Here is a 25335-nt window from a genome sequence, read left to right as displayed (position 1 = left end):
GGGGGAAAGAGAAGGCAGGCCGAAGGTTTGACTCCCCTCACAGCTCCCAGGCAGCCCCGCTTAAGGCGTGAAGGCTGGGGGGCTCTGCTCCCACGCCTGCCCTGCCACCACCTTCCCCCGGGGGCTCGGCGGGGCAGGGCCGCGGCCAGGCCTCGCGCGCCCGCCATCACCTCAGCGCCTCCGCCCTCCCCATAGCCCCACACCCTGCCCTGGCTCAGGCCTGTGCCTGCCTTCCAGGCCGGGCCGTGGCCTCATTTGCCTCCAAAAACACCTTTTTGAGCAATTCTTTGGAAATTTCCTGAGTAGGTTCATAAGCACAGGGCATTGTGTGCTGGGCATCTAGCATTCCCCACCGGGCTCGGGGGCCTCATGGAAGCCACTGGTCTCCCCAGGCTGATACTGCCCTGCCCCTATGCTCAGCCCCTGCAGACAACAAGGGGTTAACACCTCCCTCCAAAAGAGAGGCGCGGTCCCTTTAAGGCCTTCCCCACCTCCCTCTAGTCGCGCTTCCGGTTGGTGTGACGTCACGCCTAAAGCGACAGCTGCGGCGGAGGTGGGGCGGTGGTAGGCGCCGGGGGAGGGGGGGTGAGGAAGGTACCACCTGCCTGCTGGCGGGGGGGCGGGGCGGAGCAGCAGTAGCCCCCCGACGGGTTTGGCTTCCCCGGGGGGCGTGGCCTCGCCCGAGGGGCGGGCGATCGGCCCGGCCCGGCCTGAGGCGGGGTCCCGGCGGCCTGACGGGGTTCCCCGGGCCCGAGGGGCTCGGCGGGGAGGTTGTCCGGTCCCGTGTGGTCCGCTCGGCGTCTCTCTGCCGGCAGAGATGGACCAGCGCCTGGCCGAGCTGGTGGAGGAGCTCACCACCTCGGGGGAGCCGCGGCTGGAGCCGGGCAGGATGAAGGAGCTGAAGAAAATCTGCAAGTACGGCCCGGAGCCGCCCGGCCTGGGGCGGGGCGGGGCGGGACGGGACGGGACGGGACGGGGTGGGGTGGGGTGGGGTGGGAGCGAGCCAGGCCTCGCTGCCTCCCCCCAAAGCCGCGATTCCCCCCAGGCCGGAGGCTGCCCCCAGGGCCGTCCTGGGGCCTGCGGTTTGAGCTGGCCGGTTGCCAGCATGGAGGCTGTTGCTTTAAAATTTTAAATAATTTTTTTTTTAAGTTGTGTTTTTATGTGCTGAACTTATTTTTTTAATAACTCCCCCTCATTTATTTATTTTTTTATTTTTACTCAGGTCTTCAGAGGAGCATATCAGCCACATCTACCACCTGCTGATGACGCGGCTCCAGGAGGAGCACGCCGAGATGCGCTTCTCGGCTTTCCAGATCGTGCAGGAGTTGTTCACCCGATCCCATCAATTCCGGACCCTAATCATTTCCGACTTCCAAAAGTTCTTGGAGCTGACGGTGGGGACAGACCACGAGCAGCCTCTTCCCCCACCCAAAGAGGTAGCACAGAAGCTGAGGAAAGAGGCCATTAAGTCGGTGCAGGACTGGCATGAGAAATATGGAGAGGCCTACAAGAAGCTGGCTCTGGGATACCACTTCTTAAAGCAGAATAAGAAGGTACTCTGCATTTTTACTTCCATGTGTGATTTTAGGTGATGCTCATTAGGAGATCTTTAAAGTGAGAAAACCAATAAATACAGAAGAAGAGCTGCTGGAAATGACAGTGTCTTTAGGAGACATTCTGTTGAGCATGGTCTTCGAAGGACAAACTCTAAACTTTTTGTTCATCTTGCAGTATTGTAAAGTTTTAAAAACCCCAGGCTTGTACTCAGAGCTGGCTCAGCTAGCCTTTTCTTAGGGTGCAAAAAGTATGTCTAGCCTTTTTAGAAGGGAAATAATGGTTGCACCTTAAACTGAGGATAATCAGCTGGTAAGCTTTTCTATGAAAGTTTAAACTACTAAGGCTTTCTGTGCAAGTTGAAACTAGCCTGATTTCTGGACAGAGCTGTCTGGTTCTAGCATACTTTCACTATACAACAGGGACAGTAAGAATGGGTGCCAGCTCCCCTCAGCTGCAGGGTTGCTGTGTGTCATACAAGAAGTTTTGTTAAAGAGGAATTCCTTTTACGTAAACGCTTGCTTTTAGCTCTCCCTTCTAGGTTTCAAGTTTTTATGTTTTGAAAATTCTTCTGCTTTGGTATCTCTTCTGACGTGCAAGCAATGAAATTGGGAACACTATTCCAGCATCCACAATATCTACAATGATAATATCAGACTTTCAGTAAACATATTGATTGTCCTTCTCTTCAGAAGGATGGATGTTCAGTGCTCGTAGCCGTAGATCAAAACCCTTTGTGATACGTGATGTGTTTCTGGTTCCAGACTAAGCTAATAGCATATCCTACTTGTATTATTGTACTGTGCTCTTTTTCTGTAGAATTTTTGGCATCTGCTCAGAAAAGGTGATTGTCTTTGAATTCTCCTGTATTGTCTTGTTTAATAAAGGAAAAAAAAAATAAATGAAAGTGACAAGGAGAAACGCAGGACTGAGGTGGGGGAGCTTTAAGACGTAATACAGATTTACCCAATTGAACACGCACGTGTGCAACAAGTCTGATGAGTTTGGTGAATCTCTCTGGGCATCTCTGCCCAATGGCCGCTCCCCAGTTGCGACTGGGTGATCACTCTGTGTATTTGTGATACTAAGCTACCCAGCAAGGCTGGCTGTACTGTTTTCTAGAGCAGCTGAATTTGAGTGCTTCTAGAAACATTAGTACCGATAGAAACGTTCTTATGTTGCTTGATAACTGTTGTACTTACTTAACTGGCTTTTTGCCAGCTTAATACTTGAAGTGTGAGAAGCAACCAAAATATTTGAGGAGTGGTTTTACTTTCTAGACATAAGGTGCATGTGCTGTTCTGTATGACAGGTTTGGCTCAGCAGTGCAGGGCAACTTGAGAGGAATGTTAGCTGTGTCTGTGGTTTGTGGCTGTTGATTTTTTTTTTATTTATTTGTTTTTAATGACCAAAACTACCTTATAAACAGTTGGTCAGAATATGACCACTGCTGCCCTTTTAGGGTGTAAACCTGGAGAGCTGCCCCCTGTTTTAGTGTTAGTAGGTCCATATTGCTAGATACCAAGTAGGTATCTGTGTAAATGTTTGACTTCAAGAACAATATTTCAGTATATGTGAAAGTAATTGTTTTCAAACTCCTGTCTCAAAGTTTAAAAACAGAAGAAGGGGAGAGGCGGGGAAGATTTCAAATATTTCCGAATGTTTGCATATTTAGGCAACCGAGTCATGTTATAGTATCTTTGCATTTGAGGAATGCATGGGGGGAATTACAGAGTGAGCTGCAGTTATGGAGTGAACAGGATTTTTAGGCAGCTCAATATAAAGTATCTTACTACTGTACTTCAGTGTTTTCTGAAAAGTTGTAGTAGTTGTCTAGGCCTACTACTTACACCCTTTAAACCAAGAGTAATTGCAACCCATCACATACAGTTCCATAATTCCAGACCAGTGGTAAAAGGCTTTGTGTAGCCAGTACCAGAAGGGAGGCAGAACAACAACTCTGGTCTCAGTCTCTGTCAGGTAAATGAGGTTTAGATGTTTTCTGACCAAGTTTCTGAGTCAGCAGTGACCCCAGGTAGTGAGTGAGTCCGTGCACACATCTGTAACTCGGGCCCCGAGTTATTCTCGTCTTGTGAGGCTTCTGTAAAAGGCCGGGGTGCCCTGGTTTGGGCAGCTTGAGGCTTTGTGCACGCTGTAGACTTGGTTGGTGATAGGTATCTGGTGTGTGAGGTGCGCTCTTGTTATCAATGGCAAACCATGTTGATTTGGCAGGTGCTGTAAGAGGACCATCTGGGCAAGTGCTGAAGTATGAAACTGCACAGCAGAGCTGCGTGTGTCTGGTCCTTTTGGGACAGAGAAGGGAAAAGAATGGGCAAATGACTCTTCCGTAGGCATTCTGGTATGAGGCAGAAGTTGTGATTTAGGAAACTCCAGCTGTCTCTTGTTTTCTGTGCAAGTCCAATGTGACTGCCTAGAAACTCTAGCTGTAGTTCTCGGGTTCTGTATCTTTGTTCCATTTTTGTGAGTGATGTTGCTCTTTGGGAGGATCTGTTTCTTCTGCTACTGTGTGGAGTGCTCTGTGAATTTGGTAGAAAAATCAAATGCCGAAAAACAAAAACAAGCTCGCTTTGGTGATCCATGTACTGCTATAGGTTGTGAAACTAGCATCTTTTCTTAAAAAAAAAAACAAACTCCACTGAAGATATTTTAAGAAACAATGTTTTGAATCGTTCAGATCTATGTTTATATTTTAGTCATAAGGAAGTGAAGTAAGACTGGATGATAAACTTCCCTTCAATCCACAAATCCAACAAATGTGATTGTAAAATCCAAAATTTGGTCTTTTAAAGTGAATTTGAATGTCTTCTCTTCTACTTTCCTTGCTTACAAAGTTCTTCAGTAAGTGATACGTATACTTGTGGTAGTAGTGCTTAGCAATTTTCCTAAGTTTCCTTAACTAATAGTGGATCTAGTGTGACGTTTTCATGTAATCTGAATACTTACCCTGTGTATAGTCTCTTCCTGCCCGTTCCTCTAACCCTGTGTCTCCAATGCTGTGACAAAGGTCTCCCAAAGCCTAGTTTATTCCTGCAATTTAAATGCAGAAATCTAAGCATTTTGGTTTTCTACCTCATTCCTTTCTGAAAGCCATTGATTCTCAGCAGTCCCTTATTAGTAGAAGTAAAAACTCCGTTCAGAATTACTGTAGTTATTGATTCTAGGAGGAGAAGAGATAAAAGGAAGTACTACTGAGCTTCTGGCTGATCGCTGATGTTAGAGGATTTTTCACCACAGATAAGGATCTTAGGAAATGGATTTTCTATATATTTCTTACAAGGAACATTATACTTTTTTCTTCATTTCCTCCTTAGGTGGATTTTCAAGATGTGCATGCCAGAACCGTGGCTGAAAGGAGGAGGGAAGAGGAGAAGCAAAAACGTTTGGATAACATTTACAAAGAAAAAGCCAAAAGAGCTGAAAAAGAGATGGAAGGTGAGTTGCTTTGGTTCTTCTAGTGTTTTGTTTGGGTTTTTTTGGTTCGTTTTCAAAGCAACCTTTTTTTTAAGGTTATATAAAACAAATTCTAAGAGAATAGCTGTCTGAATAACAGCTGACCACAGAGGGCAGGAATGCTGCATTTGATGGAGCTTGAATATCAGGGGAAACAGGTGACAGTCCTGTGAGCTCAGGTAGTATGAAGGGATTTAAAAAAAACCAAACATTAAAATGTTAGCAACTAGGAGTCTGGTCTGTAAATCATTAAAGTATGAATGCACAACCTCAAACAAGCTTATCATGAGACTTTTTGGAGCTTGTGGCTTAATTTCTGTGTCATTGACTAGGCACAGACTTCTCACTACCTTGTTGGCCGATGACCTTAATTATATTGTTTATACAGTCATCGTGTTTCAGAAGTATATGCCGTGGTCTGCACAGGAATCCTGGATGCAGTGTAGGATATCTATGAAAAGTATCATACTGCTGCTAAAAAATGTGTCTAACTGGGGGCTGAATCTCTAAGTGATACGCGCGTAGCAAACATTTCTGTAATATGAAAGAACAGAGATAGTAACTATATTGTGTTGCAGTTACAAAGGCTTATTTAATTAAATTACTTTGGTATATGCAATGCAATAGCAAATGTGTCTGCATTTATTCTGCATGCTGGGAACATTTTCATGCATGAAGGTGGAATGTTAAAGAGATTTACCCTTCTTAAAGTCACTTTTATTGGTAGCATCTCTTTCAGCATAGCATGGATTCATGACTACACCTACAAGCAACTATGACATTCATGGCTGTAGGATGGGTACCCACCAACATCACTAAGAATATCCTCGTTGAACCTTGTTCTCCGAATTCTATGGAGTATTTGTGGCATCTTTGATGCACAGTGGAATTTTAGAGAGGATAGGTAAAGGAGGAACACTGATTCTGATTTCCTTGCTCAGGAAATTCTAGACTTGCTGCTTAAGAAAAGTGTTGTGTCACTTTTATGAGGACAATTTCTGCCATGGAGAGAGAGAGGTGTATGGATAAATTATCTCTGATTACCGGATGAATGGATTACACCTTTGGCAGTGATACTTGTTTTGTAAATCTGTGTCTGCGCTGGAGATGTTAGCATTTTACAGTGTTTAACAATATTCTAAAACGATTGTCTTTTGACAGAAATGTCCCAAGAGGTTGCTGACACGTTAACAGAGATGGAAAACTGTTTCCGGCTTCTGATGCCAGATCCTTTCGACTTCACTGTGAATGGCACGGCACTGGAACCCAATGAACAAGTGACTGTTAACGAGGATAGACCTGCATTGCCCTTGCCCTCCCGGATGGATGTTAACCAGTCCCATTTTGGATGCATGGATGATGAGCAGCCATGCTGCAGCAAGGACGTTCTTTCTATTTCTCAGTGTGTTAGAACTGATGAAAACGAAGAGTTAGATGAGAAACAGGAGAAGCCTGAGTGGAAAGAATTAGATGGAGGCACATGCTTGGAAGTTCAGTCTGGTGTCCCTGCTCTCGAAGATGATGATTACCAGACTTTTGTTAGGAACCATGGGCTTATTTCACATAAGTATACTCTAGACCTTGAAATCTCCACAGGTACCTGGAAAAGTTTTTCACATATAGCTGGAGAGAGTCTTTGTCTGAAGTGCTTTCTAATTGTTTTATCTTTTTTTGTTTGTTTTGTTTTTTTTTTTCCTATGTTCTTTTCTGTTTCTGGTTCATCTACTAACCTCTCTGAGGTTTGAGTGTCCTTGTATGTGATGTACAGATTTTATTAATTACCTTCTAAGACTGAACTTTTGTATTGGTTCTTGTAACCATATTGCAGCACTTCATAGTACCTGGAATAAGATGAGTTACCTGTGTTTAAAAAAATCCCAATCTTTCTACAGACTATAAATTTATTTTCCATATTCTTTACCATTCACTTCTTTGCTTCTCTCTATAGCTGGGTTATAAGATACTAATTTAAAAATCTTACAATTGGCTGTTTTGTAAACTTTTTTTTCTTGCTACTGACAACTTGCAGTAAGTAGAGTTTTGCTAGAAAGTCTTAAGGATTATGATTATACCTTTTTTTTAATATAACTTTGCTAATATGAACTACCTTTAGAAAAATTAGGATGGTTTATGTTTGTAAGTCTAAGTGAAGTCACTTACAAGCACTGTCCTAACGGAATTTCACGTGCAAACAGCCAGTAAGGCAGATATCTACTTCTGTGCTTGCAGACCACAGAACTGGAAGTTTATCTGTGGGGCTTATGAAAAGTACCATTTTTCCTTCAGTAGTGGCATACTTGACTTCTTGGACAAGCAAGTCGCTATTGCCACTGGGGCAGAGATTTTTTTTTTTTCTTTTTTTTTTTTTTTTTCATATTGGATATACAGAGACTGGTATAATAAGGCCCAGTCCATTGACTGGAACTTAGGCCAAGGTGTGATGTAAAGAGTAAGACTGCAGTTGTCTGTGGTTTCTTTTGTGGTTCCTTAGTAGTGGTGGCTTATTGACTTTTTCTGTCATTACTGGATTGAAAGCTTTTCCTCTGGTTTTTTTTTTTTTTTTTTTTTTTTTTTTTTTTTTTTTTTTTTAATGTGTGGGTGATGGTAGAATAACACTGAACGGAGAAACGTTCTGATGTTTGTAACTTTCCCTGAGGTGATCAAATACTTTAGAAAGGCTTCCACTTAGCTTCTTCACTCATATAGTGAAGATACTATAAACATTGTGCACTAACTCTTTTTTCCTTTTTTGAGCAGGTGTAAAAGTGCATGAGAATGAAGATAATACCGACATAATAAACAATGTCATGGATGCTCACAAACTCCTCAGAAATAAGTTCTGGCCTTCTGTGCAGTCCTGGATTCAGGTAGGATGAAGATACAAATTTTTTTCATTTTTTTTTTTTTTAAGAAAAGACAGAAAAGCAAGGACTAGAGTAAAGTGAATCCTAAGGGAGAGTCACTAAAAAGGAAATTAAGGTTGAAGAAGCATTGGTGCAAACAGAAGAGGTTTCTAGTTCAGTAGGGGTGGACAAAACGACACTACAGGAGCTACTTAACGTTTTTGATGGCTCTCAGCATTAGGCATGCTACCTACAGTCATACTTTTTTTTTGTTTGTTTAGAAGATACAGTAAAATGGGGCTTCTTTGCAAAGGGCTGAAGTAAAACACAGCTTGTTTTTGTCGGATGTGTCTGTACCAGAAAAACAGTATGTCCTTTCTGTCAGTTGATATTACTGCTTAGGAGCCTCATGTATGGAATTTGGCCTATCAAAGTGCTCTCCGGAAACATTTATACCAGCTGTTCATTTTTAATCTTTAGTAGTTGCTATTAGCTTTTATATTGTAGTTAGGAAAAGTGGCTTCACTGTTACTTGTACAATAAAGGAAATATTGAAGATGTTGTTTCATTAATTATGAAGAAAAACCAAAAATGTTTTTTGGCTCAGATGTCTAGAAAAAAAAAAGAATAAGAATGTTGATTTCTTGCTTTGCAGTTGTTTACCAGGGCAGGAATAAATGATGATCGGCTGAGATGTGCCATTGATCTGAAGAATAAATTGGAGACTGCTATGAAGAAATATAAGGAAATGAACATTTCCTTTAAAGCCAGAAAAAGGAAAGTGGTGAGTTTCTTAAAAATTCTGGTTTAGTACCATTAGTACTAAACATTTAGTACCATTAGTTTAGTACCATTAGTACTAAACATTTAGTACCATTAGTTTAGGACCATTAGTAATCCTTAGCTTGTATGCAAAAAAAAAAAAAAAAAAGCATTTTCTCTTAAGCTTTAATCTGGGAAACTTTTCAACAGAAGTTTTATTGAAAAGTGCACTAATTCAGCTAGCTTCACTCAAGGAAGTTGCGCTAAATGCCTGTACAGTATGCCAGGGGCACAGTTATTAGACAAAACCAGGTAAGGCAGTGCTGTTGTTTACGATAGAGAAGTGGTGAAGTTCAGATTTTATTTACTTTTAGTTTCTTCATGGGTAACACTATATCCTCAGCTTCTTTTGTGCATATTTCTCAGTAAATGCTGTATTACTCATGTTCTTTTATAGCTTGCTAAACTGTGCTAGTGTCTCACAATTCAGGAAAGTTGTGTCTCTGCTTTGGAGCATTTGCTCTCTCTAGTGAGCATGTAATATGACAGAGAATATCTTAAAAGAATTAGTTGTTCTATAAAACTTCAAAGTGTCAAAATATTTCACACAGATTAGCTACCTATGACAGTTCTTGTGAAATAGGTACAACTTGTGAATAAGCAGGGACTGAAAGCTCAAGTACTTTATTCAGATCCAAAAATAAGTCTATGGCTTGTTTATATAGCTAAAAAGCAAAGCTACATAATACTCGTTTCTGTTGGCTGCCATCAAACAAAATTACTGTATGGTTTAATGTGAAAATAAGTGTTTTGGTTCAGAGTCCAGAGTGGAGTTTGGTTTATGACTGGTTTGTGAGAATTTCATCCGAACCTTGTACCTTGGACTAAACTACGGTAGCTTTGTTTAGCCGTGACTGGGTATTGTAGACTTTGCTTTCATTGTGCAAACGAAGCTTTATCAAGATTAATCTGGTTCATCATCTTAATACCTTCTGATGTACCACACCAGTCAAAAATGCCAAGTCGGAATGAAAAGTACTGAAAGACTGTCTTGTCAGAGGTTTTTGTTTTTTTTTTCTCCGGTGAAATATGTGTGCTACCTTTATGCAACCAGCTATGAAGGAATCCAGACATCTGCTGTCATTCCTGCCATTTGCTTGACAGGACTTCATTTGCTGCACCTCTGCATGGAATATTGGTTGCTATATTTCTTGCAAGATGTAAAGGACATTCAAGCCTTGATTTTCTTGTGTGTGTGCGTGCATGTGTATGTGTTTAAAGTGGTATTGTTACCACGTCTGGAGATTGATCAATGCTTTTTATAGAAGGTTTGGAAGCTAATAAATTCAATTGTTAGAAGACAAAAAAAAAGGAAATACACAGTAGTGCTCACAAAGAATACATTCAAAATGAAGCAATGCAGACTGAGGTATTAACTTAAGCATTGAAAACAATATATAATTATTCCTAGGGTTTTTCTCCAGTGGAGGATACCCAAATTTAGTGTTGGTGCTGATTTACTTTAAATTTAAAACCTGAACATAGAGAGCTTTGTACTGCAGGAGGAAACTGTATAAATTATCGTTTATTCGTGTGTCAAACGATTTTGTTGAAATGTAAAAACACGGTAAAATTAGAGTCTGATAGAGCAAAATGAACAGCATCTCTTAGACTGTGATTATTAAATCCCCATCTGTCAAATATTTACATGTCAGTGCATGAAACACTGCACACAGCTCCTCTGTAATTCAGCATTGCTGCTTGTGTTATGTATCGTTACTTCTGTCTGTACATCCTTATGTCATTGGAACTGTAGTTCTTGCCATGGCAAAGTTTTGCTGTCTTCTGTATCTTTAGATCCAAGAGAAGAAGTGCTGATAGTCTGTCCTTTGACACGCTGTCTCACAGCCATCCTGTCCCGACAGAGCTCGGAGCGTTACGGGTGTTATTTGTTAGCACATGGAGTCAGTGAGTGCTGTAACCTGCCCGTGTGTAGAGATTAGCACAGCTAGAAATGAAGGGGAGCATTTAGTAAGCAGAGAGAGAGAGGGAGCGTAAATAAAGTGTCAGAGTGTGAAGGGTGTCGTGTACGTTGTCTAACTTGTAGTTGGTCTGTGACGTGTCTGCGTTTGGATGTGAACAGCAGTTTTCCTGGCAACTAGTGACTGCAGTCTGAGGTACATACGTTGTTAGCTGGAGAACGTAAAGGTGAATTGTTTGTGTGCTTGCTCATTTTGAGTGTAATTATGATCCTGCACCACAGGCAAGCCTTACCTTCAGACAGAAGGGTTTTATTTTATCAGCAAATATAAAACAGAGCGATAGGGACTTGGAAACTTGGCTGGGGACTTAGGCTTGCCCAGTTTCCTCGGACTTTCTGGTTTTGCTTTGTGCTCATTCCCCGTGCCTCTGTGGTCTCTAGTTTCCCTTCTTTTAATCTGTTCTGTTCTCTGCATTGTTTCTGTTCTGTCCAGGGACAGGGGAAGTAAAGGCTTCACCCATCCTCAAATTGAGATCAAGGGAGCTGATAAATGGAAGGGTTCAGTGAGAGACAGTGAAACTGGAGGTTTGTCACTATGAACTCTGTTCTATACTTCTCAATCCCGCAGAGATTTAAATTGGCACTTTAAAGAGGGAAGGTCCTGGAGTCCCTTACCGTTGCCTCGTGCCGTTGGTACTTTTGTTTAGCTGAGCAGTTATACATGCACATGGCTGATATGCAAATAAGGCATATATATTTGGAATAATTCTTGATTCTACAATTCAGTACGAGCATACCAGCAGTGTAGCTGGATGTTAATTACATTGGGAGGAAGAAGGTGGTGGCTACCTGGCATGCCTTTACAGAAGAATCTTTTGGTGGGTGCAGGAAGGTGTCTGCTTTTGGCAATTCTTGTTGTTACTTCCGTGCTTTCCATTGTTTCTCGCTTCATTTTACAGATCACAGAGCACTAGCCTGCAAGGCAGCACCCTTAGGCAATCACAGCATGCTAGAAAATTAGCATAGATTATTTTCTCTGAAGTTTTTTTGCCTTTATCTTTACTGAAAAATGCAAAAGCCCCACTGCTTTGCAAACTACAGGGGAACTTTCTGTGGGTTTACAGAACTTCTCTCATACAAAGTCACTTGATGGAGAGCACAGAACTTTATTCACTGAAACACTTTGACTTAAAATGTTTATAGTGGCATGAGGTATAACCACCTCTTTCTTTTCCCCTCTGTGACAGTGAAGAACTCAAACCTTTATTATAAGGAGGGCTGTCGTTCTTATGCAGCACTTAAGCCCTGCCCCAGTGCAAGTAGGCTGTGACACCATTCTGCTCTCACCTCTCAAGAGCCCTGTGCAGAGAGGGAAGAGAACAACAAAGGTTATCCTGTGACTGTCTAGAAACAACTCCCTTCCAGAAGATTTTGTCAATGTTAATACATCCCAGCTGCCCAGACCACATGTTGCTCCTTGCCATTTCTGTGCCCCGGCAGATCAGAAGTCATCAACGCCATTTTTCCCGAGCTCCTGTGCTCCAAAGGGGTGGGAGGTGGCCAACCAGGGACAGTCTTGCTGTGTTGGTCAAAGGCAAAGGAGATTTTGTGTGCGTACGCAAATTATGTTTGCTGTAGTTAAATGCTTGTTCAGGGCATGAATCGGGGTTTGTTTTCTGGTATTTTGAGAGTGTAAACAAAAGTTTTGAAATAAATTTTTGAGTTTTAGCAGAATAGGAGGGCAGAAACTGTGGAAGGGTTTTTATTTCATGGTCCCTGGATGCTGGGATGTTCCCGTCTCTCTGGGGATGGTCGCGGTGCCCGGTAGAGGGAGTGCACACTGCACGCTCGGCATTTTCCTCCCTGCCACCGTTATCCAAAGGCAGCCAGCATCCCAGTCTGTCCCAGTCTGTGTTTCCAGGTAAACTTACACCCCCCGCAACACACCAGAGACACTTCGAGTTAATCGTGACTCTTTTTAGAAGAATTATTAGAGAGGTACAGTTATGATTATTGGCTGTGTTTAAATAGAAATTCCTGTTTCCAGAAGTTAAATTATTTTGTAGGAATAACTTGCTTGTGGCTGAAATCCTTTAAAAATATTTTTTTTTCTCATTAAGAATACTTTAATTTCTTAAGGTCTCCCTCCTTTTCTTAAAATACTATGTATTTTTTTCTTCTTTAGTGATTTGCAGCTGATTAGATGCAAATGATCTTGCAATTATAAAAGTTCTGAGAGTGCTGTATTTTAAATCACGCACGCTAGCTTTCACTTACACCATTTTCATAAAGGATTATCCATTGGGATAATATTTGAGGTTCTTACATTATGAATAGAAATGTAGTTCATTAGCTGTATTTTGTACACTGAGAGTATATTTATCTCTTCTTTAATTACCTTTGGGAAGCTGTAAAAGGTTTACTGCTCAGGCTGGCTAAAACTTGGCCAGATAGAAGCTAGAAGGCAATGTGATGTGAGAAACATCCCATTCGTTTGTCTGTCATCAAAGCGATCGTTTAACGGGCCTATTACATTTTAAATTTTTAATTTCAAGTTATATTAACAACCAGTGGTGTATAGTTTTTCATTAACCATTTTCATTACTTTTTGTTTCACCTTTCCTTATCTTCTGTCAAATCTAAACGTGCACTAGGTTCTTGATTTATTCATGTACTTAATTTTATCCATGTGAAACATCTGGTTGAATTCAATAATGCCATTAATAATTAGACTTGAAGGAGGCTGTCCTTGTGTTGTCCAGAACCTGATCTGATCCCCTAACCTTACTGCAATACAAATCTGACTTTTTCCTGAAAGAACAATGTCAGAAAATTGTTACAAATTGTATTTAGAGGTTAAATATTTGCTGGTCATAATTTAGTATTAAAATATTTTAATGCACAAAAAGCTTAAAATTTTAATATGTAATAAATTAAGGCAAGAGCTCTAGCAATTATTTGGCTGCAAGACTATTGCTGATTTTTTTTTTTTTTTTAACATATCTTCAACTTTCAACAGTTTGGCATTTCATCAATGCTAATGAATTATTTCTACCTAATATTTGGTAGCTTTATAATCAGCTCTTTTTAGTTAAGTTAGTGCCTGCTTTAAAAAAAAAAAGTCATACTAGAATTTTAGATCAAAAGCAAAGACTGTATTGTTTTCTTTCTGCTTCTTTCTGTAGCCATAAAGAATCCAGTCCAGCTGACTGCTTTCTGTTTTCTGCAGCAGCTTCTTGTACTGACTTCCTCCTTTTATTTCTCTTTTCTTCATTTTAGAGAAGTTGTTTCTGGCGAGTAAGTAATTGTCCCTAGTGATCCCTCACTATCCCTGAACCCGTATCTGCTAAAACATACTCAGACCAAGGAGCAAGAGAGATGCCTTTGTAAAAGAAGTCTTTTCCCCAGGTGATGCTTTTAAATTGCACACAAATGAAAACTCTAACTCTTAAGAAAGTTGCCCTTTGAAAACCAGAAGCATTTAATGTTGAGATTTGAATAGTAACTTGATATTGATTGTTAGTATGTTTTCTAAAACTTAAGAGAAATATAGGAATATTTGATAATTAAATCAGCATTACACCTAAAGATATCCTTTGTCAGATTGCGTACATCATTAGCATGTAATGCATTCAGAATAACTAGTTTAGTAACAGTTGTATGGCCAAGGTTGTAGCCTAGGCAACATTTTAAATTGTTTTCTTTTTCTAGCTAATATTTATTAAAAAAAAAAGCCAAATTGACCATAACTGTAAAAGTAAACACAAAATATTAAGTAAGTCATACAGACTCTTATGCTTCCCCCTCCCCTCCTCCCCATTTTAATTGTCATATGATAATTATTTCTGTCTGTGAAACGTCTCTTTCTTAATCACTTTTCAGCTATAAAAGAGCTTTTCGGGTTTTTTAAGTCTTATCAGGATGTAGGACTGATAGAAAACAAAACATTGTAAAATTAATCCTCAAAACAGCGCTCTCTTGTTAAAGTGTCTAATCAGCTGGCGTCATGGTTTGGGGTGGGTTTGTTTTTAGTTTTCTAGAGCTGAATGTTGCTGTGGTGTATTTTATGCTTTGCACTGGCTACAAAGCCTGCTGCTATTACTAAGTTATTAAAAATATCTTGTTATGCAGATCTAGCCATGAATTCTTAAAGCTGTCACTGTGACGACCTCTGATCCCTATCTGATTTGCAGGTCGCACAATGCAATTTGGAGCTCTTCTAATAGAGTGTAGAATAAAGTAGGATGTCTCCATCATCACCTTAACCCTTATGTTAAGTATTTAAGTTTTTCAGGCTGAAGGGTCGTCTCCCTTGATTCATCTATGAATACTGAGCAGTGTGTACCCTGTAGGTAGCAGATACAAATTTGCTTCCTGCTTTTTATCCATCCTACCTTGGAAGGAGAAGTCGGATATTGAAGTGAGTGGATGTGTTTGTGAGGTTCAGGAAAGGTACGCTGCTAAATGCGTATTTGTAAAAATGGAAAAGGAAGAAAATTTTCAGGCTTGGAATGCACACTAACACACTGAGATTTAGTAAATGCAATAATATTAAAGAAAATATAGTCACATCTAATTATACCTTTGTGCCTAAAATCCACAGTCAGGAGCAGATGTAAGGTTATTTGTGTCCTGCACAGGATATTTTGTGGACTTGTTGCCTGTAATAAATTTGGTTTATTTAATTGAGATTTATATTTATCTATTTAAAATATAGCATCTGAAAGATTTTTTTAACAAATGGGTAGCTCAGATTCATTTATAAATGTGATCACTGAAATGAGCTGCAGTTTAGTTACTGATTTTACAGTGTGTGTGTGTGTGCGGACTATGTCATGAGACAGGGGTGTGTATACATTGGTGGTGGATACAGAGTTCTAGTAGCATGAGTTTGATCAGGTCTAAGCAATCGGTGGTAATCCATCAAGTGCAGTAGGACCTTTTTGCATGAATGAGTGCTAATGGGAATCTTGTTAGATCACATTTTAGATAAAAATCACATTTCCTAAAATTCCATAAGGAAAATCACTAGTAATGAGAATTCCCCTTCCCTCTCCCAGTTCTAAAATTTAGCTTTTATCACGTATAGGCCTCTGAATCATAAAGAAATTAAATTATTCCAAATATTAGCTAAGATATTTCAAGGGGTCATAGAAATACTATTTGTCATCTCATATATAACTTGGACTAGCTGAAAAGCACCGAACACCTGAAGACTTGTCTGTGGAAGGGGAAGAAAGAGGTATTTTTGGTTGACCTTTGAGCTGTCAGACCATAAATCAACTTTTTGGTCTAGAAATTGATATAGCCAGTTCTAGACCTCACTACAGCCTTAAACACTGGCTTTAAACAATTTCATCTGGACTGGCGTGCGGCGAACAGTGTGTAGGGAAGAAGGGTTAGTCCAGAAGGAAGGGAGGGGTGGCTGAAGCATAGTGGCTCTTCAGAATAGCACTTGTAGCATTGACAGCAGTGGCTGTATGACAGCTGCTTTCTTCTTTAAAGACAAAAATTAGGGTTTTCCAACTGCTTTTAGGAATGGGTGGTAGAACACTGGCACAGGTTGCCCACAGAGGTGGTGAATGCCCCATCCCTGGAAACATTCCAGGCCAGGTTGGACGGGGCTCTGAGCAACCTGATCTGGTTGGAGATGTCCCTGCTCCTTGCAGGGGGGTTGGACTGGATGGGCTTTAAAGGTCCCTTCCAACCCAAACTATTCTATGATTCTATGGAAAACATCTCAGGAACTGCGCTCTGGGTACATTCCTGTCTGAGCGTGGACTCTAAACATGATTTCACATCATTTGGCTTGTAGCTTTGCTGGCTCCATCACACCTCAGTCTTTCAACCTGCAAACCTTTCCTTTTATGTTAAGATGAATGAAAAGTGGGGTAGGCACTTGGCAGAGTTTCCTTACTCACAGTTATCCATGAGTTAAGACGAAACCAAGCTTGGTTTCCAAGGCACAGGTAATGTGTGCAACACTGTTTTCTCTGTGCCTCTTCTCTTTTTAAAATGATTTAATCCATTCTACAATTCTTAAAACATTAAAAATTAAATTCTAACAGGTATTTCTTAGTGTGTTACGTAATTACCAAATCTACTTCTTAGGAGGCAGATTTTTGTACAGGTTACTATTTTACTACTTGTGGGAGCTGAACAGAGAAGCAGCTTATGTATTCTGGTGGTGATTTTATGTTGGCTTAAAGATGAACTGAATGTGAGCCGCGGTCAAAAGGGCCGGTCCTGTCTCTTATTTCCTTTATCCCCTGATGATTCCCAGTGCCTCTGTTGCACTACTGATAGAGCTCCCGTTGTGGCAGAGAAGTGAACTGACTGAAATGTAATCCAGAGAAGAAGATTTCTGTAGCAGCATTAAGCCCAGATTGTGAGACTGTCCCTTTCGGTAACTGAGTAAACTCAGGTGATGCAGATCCAATTATGAAGGTCAATCGTTACTTAATTAGAGGACTCAAGTTGATGGAGTGATATATGATTAGCTCATTTCCCAGCATGAATGAAAAACTGGATGAAAAAAACATACCAGAAAATACTGTTAAAATATATTCTTTTTTTTTTTTTTATGGTGTAATAAGATGTAGTGCCTGAAGTTTGTACAGTAACTGCATGAGAGAAGTACTTCTAAAAGCCAGACGCAACCTTTATTTTTGTGTAAATACTATGTGAAAACATGTAAGGGACTAACACACACTACAGTCACTTTTAATGATACAAATTAAATATAGGTATCAAATGTAGGTGGTCAGCATACATTTCATAGGAGCCATTTTTTTAATGTTGGGGAACTTTATTAGCATTAATAATGAAAGGTGGCAGGCTTCTGGTTTAGCTCTCTGGGATGCAGGGAAAGGAAAGATGTTGTTAGACTTGGAAATCTTCAGTAGTTTAAGTAAAACTGTTACACCTCCCCTGAATGTGGGCTTACACAAGAGTATTTTGCTTTTCTAATGTACTTTCTTAAGGCGTAAGAATATTCACGCAACCGAGTACTGTTGATTTTGGTGGATGGTAGGAGCTCAAGTAGTGAGGTATGAAAATACATCTGAGGATACATCTCAAGTGGTTACTGCTCAAGAAGTACGAAACTTGCTTTGCAATATCTTCCTGAGGTAGTAGTTTGGTTAAATGCACCCGTTTTCCAGACTACCTTTGTTTTCTGTCCTCTAGGAAACTGTAAAAGCATCTGCTAGTCCATTGGGTATACTGGACATACTAATTTAATCTGAGGAATGATTCATTAAGATCCAAGTTCTTTGAACTATCTTATACCGTAAGACCTGCTGGTCTTTTTGAGTAAAATTTTGCTGCTTTTTATTAAAATTCCTCCTAAGCTTATGTGGGACCTGGAGCCTGCGAGGGACCAGCGATGCAGTAGCTAGTGATGCAGAGTGACAGAGGCTTTGTGCAATGTTCCTCACCACTATTGACCTTCTAGGGTACATGTCAAAGCTCTGTTTATCAGAGAGTGGGATGGAGAGAGCTTTGGCATAAGTCTTGAGTAAACCTGAAGCTTGCAGCTCCAGGACTGTGACAATACTCATAGACCAAGGCTCTCCTGTATTGCTTTAAGGAAAAACTGGTTCATTGGATAGTTTATATTGCTAAAGCAATGTGGAGCAAGGTATGCTGGTTCTCCAGCATCATACTTAAACTAACTGTTGGGCTGGAACCCTTGAAGCATTTTTAATAATTTCTGGAAATGATGAAATAGTATGAAAAGTGCATTGCTAAATAAAAGTCAGACTGGCCAAGTAGCCCATGTGCTGTTGAGCAACTGCAAATAGAATGAACGGTGATACTTTTAATGGTAAACATAAAATGTGATTTGCCCGGACCACCTATCTAATTTGCAGTCATCTGGGTTTGAATTGATGCACCAGTCACGGAGCAAAGGAGAGGGAGTGTGTGTGGGAGGTCCCTACAGCTTTTCTAGTAGTTTGTTTTCCTTGTGTTGGACACAGGAAAACTCAAGCACAATTCAGAAATCTGTCAAAATGCCAGCATTTAATTCCTTTTCATCCTGTGTTGGATAAATAAAATGATGGAAAAGGAGGAACTTGTAAAATTCCTTAGATGTAAGATACAGTTTGACTATTCAGTTTCTATTAGTGGCTCTAAAGAAATTATTTTTACCCAGTCAGTGTTTGCTTGTGATATCCTAACATTTCACTTAAGATGACTGAAACCTGTTTTGTGTTGCGGTCGAATAAAAAATGTATTTGCTTAAGATTGCCCCTTTAACTAGGTTCCATGGCGATAAATATTCCGGTCCCCTAACCAAAATCTTCTGCCTCTAGAAAAATATTTAGTTGGCTTTGAGTAGATGCACATGAGATATTGGCATGGTGGAATAATTTGCAAGATCTTCCAGTGAGGGTATTAGCATATAAATAGCAGATGCAATGACGACCATCACAGCTGAGTACATTTAATTTTTAGTTTATAAGATAGAATGGGTTTTTAAATGCATAGCCATCAAGCCTGCTGAAAGACAAATGCAGTTTAGAGTTCACTTGTCTGAGGATGCCTTACATCATTTTTTTTTTTTTTAAAAGGGAAACAGACACGCATAAAACTGAACAAAAGTGATTTCTTGGGTGAAAAGTAATTGAGATTGCAAACCAAGTTAATTAGACCATGCAAAATTTATTTAATGGTCCCAGCTGTAGTTTGCGAGCAGTGTTTTAGTAAGTAGATATGCCTTCCTCATGTGCTATCTCTTCTCTTCCTTCTTTTTCTACAGTAATTAGTAAACACTATACATCTACTCCTATAAACTGATTGCATTGTATATTTCAGTCATTTTATTGCTTGCTTTAATTATGATTGCAGAGGCTCAGGTTTTTAAATCCTTGTAACAGAATGTAGCAATCAACTTGTATAAAACTGGGAAAAGGACTAAAGGCTTTTCTTTACATCTTTCCAAGTGTTGTGTGGTTGGGTTTTTTTTGCGTTTATTACTGGTTGGGATGGATGAGCATGGCATTTAACTTGGAGCTGTGCTTGTACTGAGCTACGCTAACAGCTGGAGGCTCTTGGAGCGTTGGCTCCGGAGTAGAAGATACGATGGCATTTCTACTGGCATCCACTATTCGTTTTCAGTATTTTTAATAAGATGGAGACTGATAAGGACCACATCTGTTTCCCCAAGTTTTTTTAAATGAGTTAGGGAGCACATAGTTTGATTGTGCTGACTTTTCCAGCTACGCTATTTTAAGTTTTTCTTGAAAATTAAGAGAATTGAGCAGACATTCTAACTCATTACAGTGAAAATAGTGCATGTATTTTTTCTGTCTTTTTTTTTTTATTTTTAAACTGTATTCTCATATGCAAATATGTTCAGCCCAAGAATCTGGAAATGGTCTAGCTAAATCCTATTTCTTCTCACAGTGAGATATCTAGTCAGGAATACAACCATGTTTTTTAAAAAAACAAACAAACAAACAAAAACAACCAAAAAAACCCTAAAACAAACCAAAACAAAATCACATAGTTTTGCAAAAGCATGATTTATTTAGATAAATTAATAAATAAATAAATGTCAGCATTATAGAGCAGATGAACCCTGAACAGAAAAACTTCCCTTCTCCATGCAACTTGAGGAGCAGCGTTGGTGCAAGTAGCCTCCGGTGGCTGGGGATCTGTTTGGTCTCCCTTCAGATGGACCATCCTCTGGTGACAGAGAGAAAGTAGTTCACCCCTTGTCTTTGATAAGGCTGCAAACTGCGTTAGTGACTTTCCTCGTATTACCTGATAATTAGAATGGATTTGAGAACGGGAACTTTTTTCCCATGTTCTTTGACAGGTTATAGAGAAACAAGCAGTTGTGTGACTGCTTACCTCAGAGGTATTTAATTCTGTACGCTACAAGAGAACCTTTATGTTGTAGTATTCATCACTTGAGCTTATACTTTACAGATATGGCACACTAGAAACGGCATATTGCTTGTTTTTATCGTAGTCTCGTTTTTCTTGTCTGGAAGTCCTTAACCACTCATTCTTAAAGGATTAGAATTTACTAATTCTGCCACTCAAAATGTTGTCTTCAATATTTATTTCTTATGATTTAATTGTGGAATGTTGATTTGACTGAAAAAGTTTGCCTATCGTGGAAAAGTAGATAATAGGTGGCTGAACTTTCATACTGCATCTGTGGAGCTTGCTTTGGAGCTTTCCTCATGTTGGAAAAGTGGAATTAAAAAAAAAAAAAAAAGATACTTTTATGACTAATAGTGTTGCCCATGAGCTCTCCTTTCGGTAGAAAGGCAATGGAACAAACCAGCATGAATGGAATGGTTCTGATGAAGTACCACTGGAATGAAGTAAATTGAGATATAACCCACTACTACTGTGCAACTTTTTGAATTTCCACCAGTGATGACTTTAATATTTTAAAGTAAAAAGATAAAGAAGTTACCTTGTTAAAGGTTATATAAAAAGAAAGACTTTATGTCTGTTTGAAGGGAAAAGGGAGCCTAATTCCTGATAGTTAGCTAAGCAGTTAATTTTTTTTTTTTTTTTTACAGGAATTCTAAATTTAATAGAAGACCCTAGGGAAATTCAAGGGTGTGAACAATAAGCATAATATTTTATGAAAATGACCCCCATATTTAAAATCTGGCATTATATGTTATGCATTGTAGCACCAAGTCCACATCTACCTTTTAGAAAATTAAAACACATAAATTCTGTTTAGTGTTTGATATGCGCTGCACTAGCTGAAAGCCATAATGCCCCTAAAACCTTGGGTTGCTTTTCACCTTTCATAAATTCCTGGGTAGATTCTATACAAAAAATAATTTTCAGCTCCGTGGCTCATTGTTATTCAAACTTGATTGATTGTCGTCATTTACTCAGTGAGGAAGTTAAGTGCTCCTGTCATTTCCGAGGAGTATAATTGGGACGTTTCACAGGTCAGCGGTAGTGACAGGTTTCCCTTTTGATTAGTGTTAGACTGATAACAAAAATTACAGTTTCCTATGATTAATGTTTTCTATAGTACTTGAATGCACAGCTCATGGATTGTACCTAAACAAAGTGAATTTGCATCTGATTATGCCTTTTTTTCCTGTCAGGCTTTTCACGTGCTTTGAAGTTCTAGACCATGCAGGTAATGCAGCAAAGTTGCTTCTCATGCAGTTTTCAAGCTGAGGGTTAGTGAAGCCGACTGAATTTTAGTATATTAATGTACAGAGAGCTACGTGCCTCCAACGGCATGTGAACAAATGAGGAGAAATCTCAATTAAAGATGGTACTCTTCTCAATTCTTTCTAGTCCTCTCAGATATGCCGTGCACGTGAGTGCTTGTATTGTGCTCACTGATATTTTGGGTATAATCTGGGGATCTAAGTTAAATGATCATTCTGAACTGAGTTTTCTTTCCCTTACTAATTTGACGTTATTTCTCAGTTCCTTAAACCTGTTGCTCTTTATTTGTTTACAGACTACTTCTGAATAAAAACTATGGAAATCCACTTAATTTACTTTCCCTGTTTTATGAGGTGAACGTTAGTCAGCTTTTTACATTAAGACACAAAGTTGTAGACGAAGATCATCCACGGCAAGTTTTAGCTTGGTGAAATCTTTTTTAATATCAAAATGAGAAATGGAACCTGAGTATAGAAAGTGTCATATTGCCCTGCTTCTAGCTGCAGAAGTAGGAGTGGATGTTATTTCTGAACTTAGTTAAAGTTCCCCTAATAGATAAAGAGGATGACAACACCAGCAGAATTTGGAAACCAAAATACAAACAAACTTAGTTCTCTTCAATCCCTAGCCCTCTTCCGTGGTGCAGAGTACAAAACCTGGTGATGTTTTTCTTTCTGAAGGCCATTGGAAAGTTCTTCTAAAAGTTGCAGTTTAGTGAAGATGTTCTTCTTTCATACCTCGTGCCTTTGCAAGTTCATGGTTAGTGGTAGAATTTTTGACCCTTTCTTTGCATTAGAACTCTATTTTGGTTTCTGCTGCAGAGGTGGAGTTCAGCACGCATCTGTCTTGGCCATGCCAGGTAGGGCTTGAATTGCTTCTTTCTTTTAGATGAGGAAAAATGATTGCAGTGGGAAACAAAAAGGAAACCAAGGTGCAGGATCCTCCAGCAAAGCCTGAAGGTTTGCAGCTCTTCAGGTAGTGGTAACTGGGCTGGAGAGACTGTGTGGTGGTTGCTACCTGTCTTCGGCAGCAGGCTGCTTTCAAACATGATTGTGCTGAAATGAAGACTAATTAGGTGTTCTCTGGTAACAATGCGGTAGTAAATCTACTCTGTTCTTCAGAATAGTAAATCTTTTTTTTTTTTTTTTTTTTTTTCCTTCTCTCACTGGAACTGCAGATTTCTTAAAGTAATTTTTTAAACAAAGGGAAGACTTGTACTTCTAATTTGCACCATCCATTCCTTATATGTTAAAGTGTATCAATGTGTTTTAATATCAATTAATGATCTTTATTAGAAATTAATTCAGTCCAGCTTACAAGTAATACTAACCAAAAAGAAATGCTAATTCTTTTTTATTATTATTTATTTTAAAATTTTAACTACACTCAATAAACCGAGATGTGTTTCTAGGTTTTTTGGTTTCAGAGTGTATGTGTGATTTAACGGAACTCAGCTGTGCAGCTGTGACACGCGATTAGAGTAGTGAATTAAATTGGGAAAATTCTGCTGCAGGCAAAACCTGCAGTACCCTCCAGTGCTTGTAACAAGGAGTGGTTGATATGAATATCAATGTAAGTCAGGTGTGGTAAGAGGAGTAAAGAGCATGGCTGAAAATAGTAAAAATGATACTGTTCCTTATCTATTGCTTTGGCTTGCTGCAGTGAAGTTGAAAAAAGTGATAGAATCTGGTAAGGCTGGTTTTAGTGGATACTCTTTATTATTTCCTATACTTGTAAAAGTGAATGGCAAGCATACAATAATGTGCTAATTATATTGGTTTTAAGACTTAGATGACTCCCGAGGTGGGCAAAGAAACCTCCATCATTGCTGCCTTTTTAGGGTAGTTGGCATTTGCTGTTTCAGGGTTCTGATAGTACAGGCCATGTCTGAGGTGGCACAGATTCTTCTAATTATATATAGTATGGAAGAAAAATTCATTTTCAGGTGTGGAACAAGCTTAGAAAAAAGAAAGTAGAGACTTGCTGGCACGTATACAGTAGTAGCTAGCTGAAGTGATGTATAGGAAGCCACTTAACATGAATGAATTACCCTGGTTAGTTGGTAGGAACTCCGTTTTTATTGTTCAGCTAGCCATAGGCATTCAGTTTCAGACTGCAATGTAGACCAAGTGTACATTTTAAAAATCTCATTTTGTTAGTCTTGACCATAGTAATGTGTGCGGTCTAATGGTATGAATGGTTAGGATGTACCAACTTAGTTAAGAAAAGAATGTATCAAATGATTTTTAGTGCTGTTGTGACGACACAGAGTGAAGCACTGTAGCATACAGATCTGAATATTCTTACTTCGGTCAGTATTAGCTTCCCCTCCTGTTTGCCTGCTCTAGTTTTGAGCTCTTAAACAGTTTGTCATGCTATTTAAGATGCCACAGACTATTTGGGTGCAGCTGAATAAGTAAAGTCATCCAAAGGAGAAGAGATAAGGCTTTAATTTGCTCATTAAGTCAAAATCTTGATGTTATTTTAAGATTTTTTTGGTCTTATTTTATAGCTTCACACTTTCTTAGACTTCACCAACTGCAAGTGTTCTAATGGATAAAAGGGGCTTTAAAGAAGCCCTTAGGATAGAGCATGGCTTTAGAGATAAAATGTTAAGCAAAGCCTAATCTTAGATAAAGATTAAATACATAATTAGGGAAATACTTTTGACATAGGGCAGTCTCAGTAGGGCTATCAAGCTGTCTGCAAAATATTTTCAATGTGAAGGGAAATGAAAAGCAGTCTTCACTTTAAAAAAAAACCAAACAAACAAACCCAACAAAAATATCTCTGTAGATGAAAGCCTCGGATGACGATGATGACGACGAGGATGAAGATGAATTTGTGGAGGTCCCTGAGAAGGAAGGTTATGAGCCCCACATTCCAGACCACCTGCGTAAGGAATATGGTGAGTTTGCCCAGCTGTGACAAGCTTTATCCCTGCGTGTTACTGCTGCAGTAGAGTAAATAAACAGCCATTCTGAAGTAATAAAGTGATCAGCGGTCTGGGTAATCTCTGACTGTTATGAGGAAGTCATTACATAGATACGGGAGCGGTGATTGGCTCTAGATAAACAAATACTTTCTAGGAGCAAGAGCAACTGAGATGAGAAGCTTATTTCATTCCACCGTGTTCCACTGTGGTTTAGAGGCAGAAGCAGTACCCTGTGTGCTTATAAGTGTACTAAACACACACTGACATACATAGTGAAGGGAGTAAAGCTGGAAGTGAGCCTGAATGTTAGAAGTATTGGTAACAGCCTGGTGAGATGGGATGAGGTTTTGTACTATCGCCTGCATTAATGGCAGTTGGAGGTCTGCAACCACTTCCTCACATAGAGTCTCCAACTTGCAGCTCAGAAAGAAGGCTTTTGGTTTTTTTTTTCCATTGAGTGTTGCTATCGCAAGATGTTAGGTGGAGCTCAGCATTCAAGTGCAGAATCATAGCCACTGAGCACATACCAGATGACAAAATACAATCTTGGTCTTGTCTTCTTTTAATGCAGTCTGAAGATTTTTTAAAAAAAATAAAATATATACTTGTAATGTGTTTTT

General features: G+C 39.6%; 1 protein-coding gene across 2 annotated transcripts in view; it reads left to right on the top strand.

Annotated features, from left to right (window-relative positions):
- The first annotated feature begins 695 nt into the window (after window positions 1–695).
- The window catches only part of UVSSA (UV stimulated scaffold protein A), a 54986-nt gene continuing 30346 nt past the window's right edge, over window positions 696–25335 (top strand). Inside the window, exons 1-7 of one of the 2 annotated variants that reach the window (XM_086746474.1) lie at window positions 696–915; window positions 1223–1553; window positions 4887–5007; window positions 6187–6621; window positions 7783–7892; window positions 8524–8652; window positions 24577–24688. In XM_086746474.1, coding sequence (XP_086602600.1) covers window positions 818–915; window positions 1223–1553; window positions 4887–5007; window positions 6187–6621; window positions 7783–7892; window positions 8524–8652; window positions 24577–24688 — 1336 coding nt within the window. In that variant the 5' untranslated portion in view covers window positions 696–817. The remainder of the gene's footprint in view (window positions 916–1222; window positions 1554–4886; window positions 5008–6186; window positions 6622–7782; window positions 7893–8523; window positions 8653–24576; window positions 24689–25335) is intronic. The other variant, XM_086746472.1, reaches the window with a different exon arrangement.

Source organism: Chlamydotis macqueenii, chromosome 4, assembly GCF_036417535.1.
Source record: "Chlamydotis macqueenii isolate bChlMac1 chromosome 4, bChlMac1.mat, whole genome shotgun sequence".
NCBI lineage: Eukaryota > Metazoa > Chordata > Aves > Otidiformes > Otididae > Chlamydotis > Chlamydotis macqueenii.
Note: the sequence above shows the minus strand (reverse complement) of the source record. Positions and strands in the feature narration are given on the sequence as shown.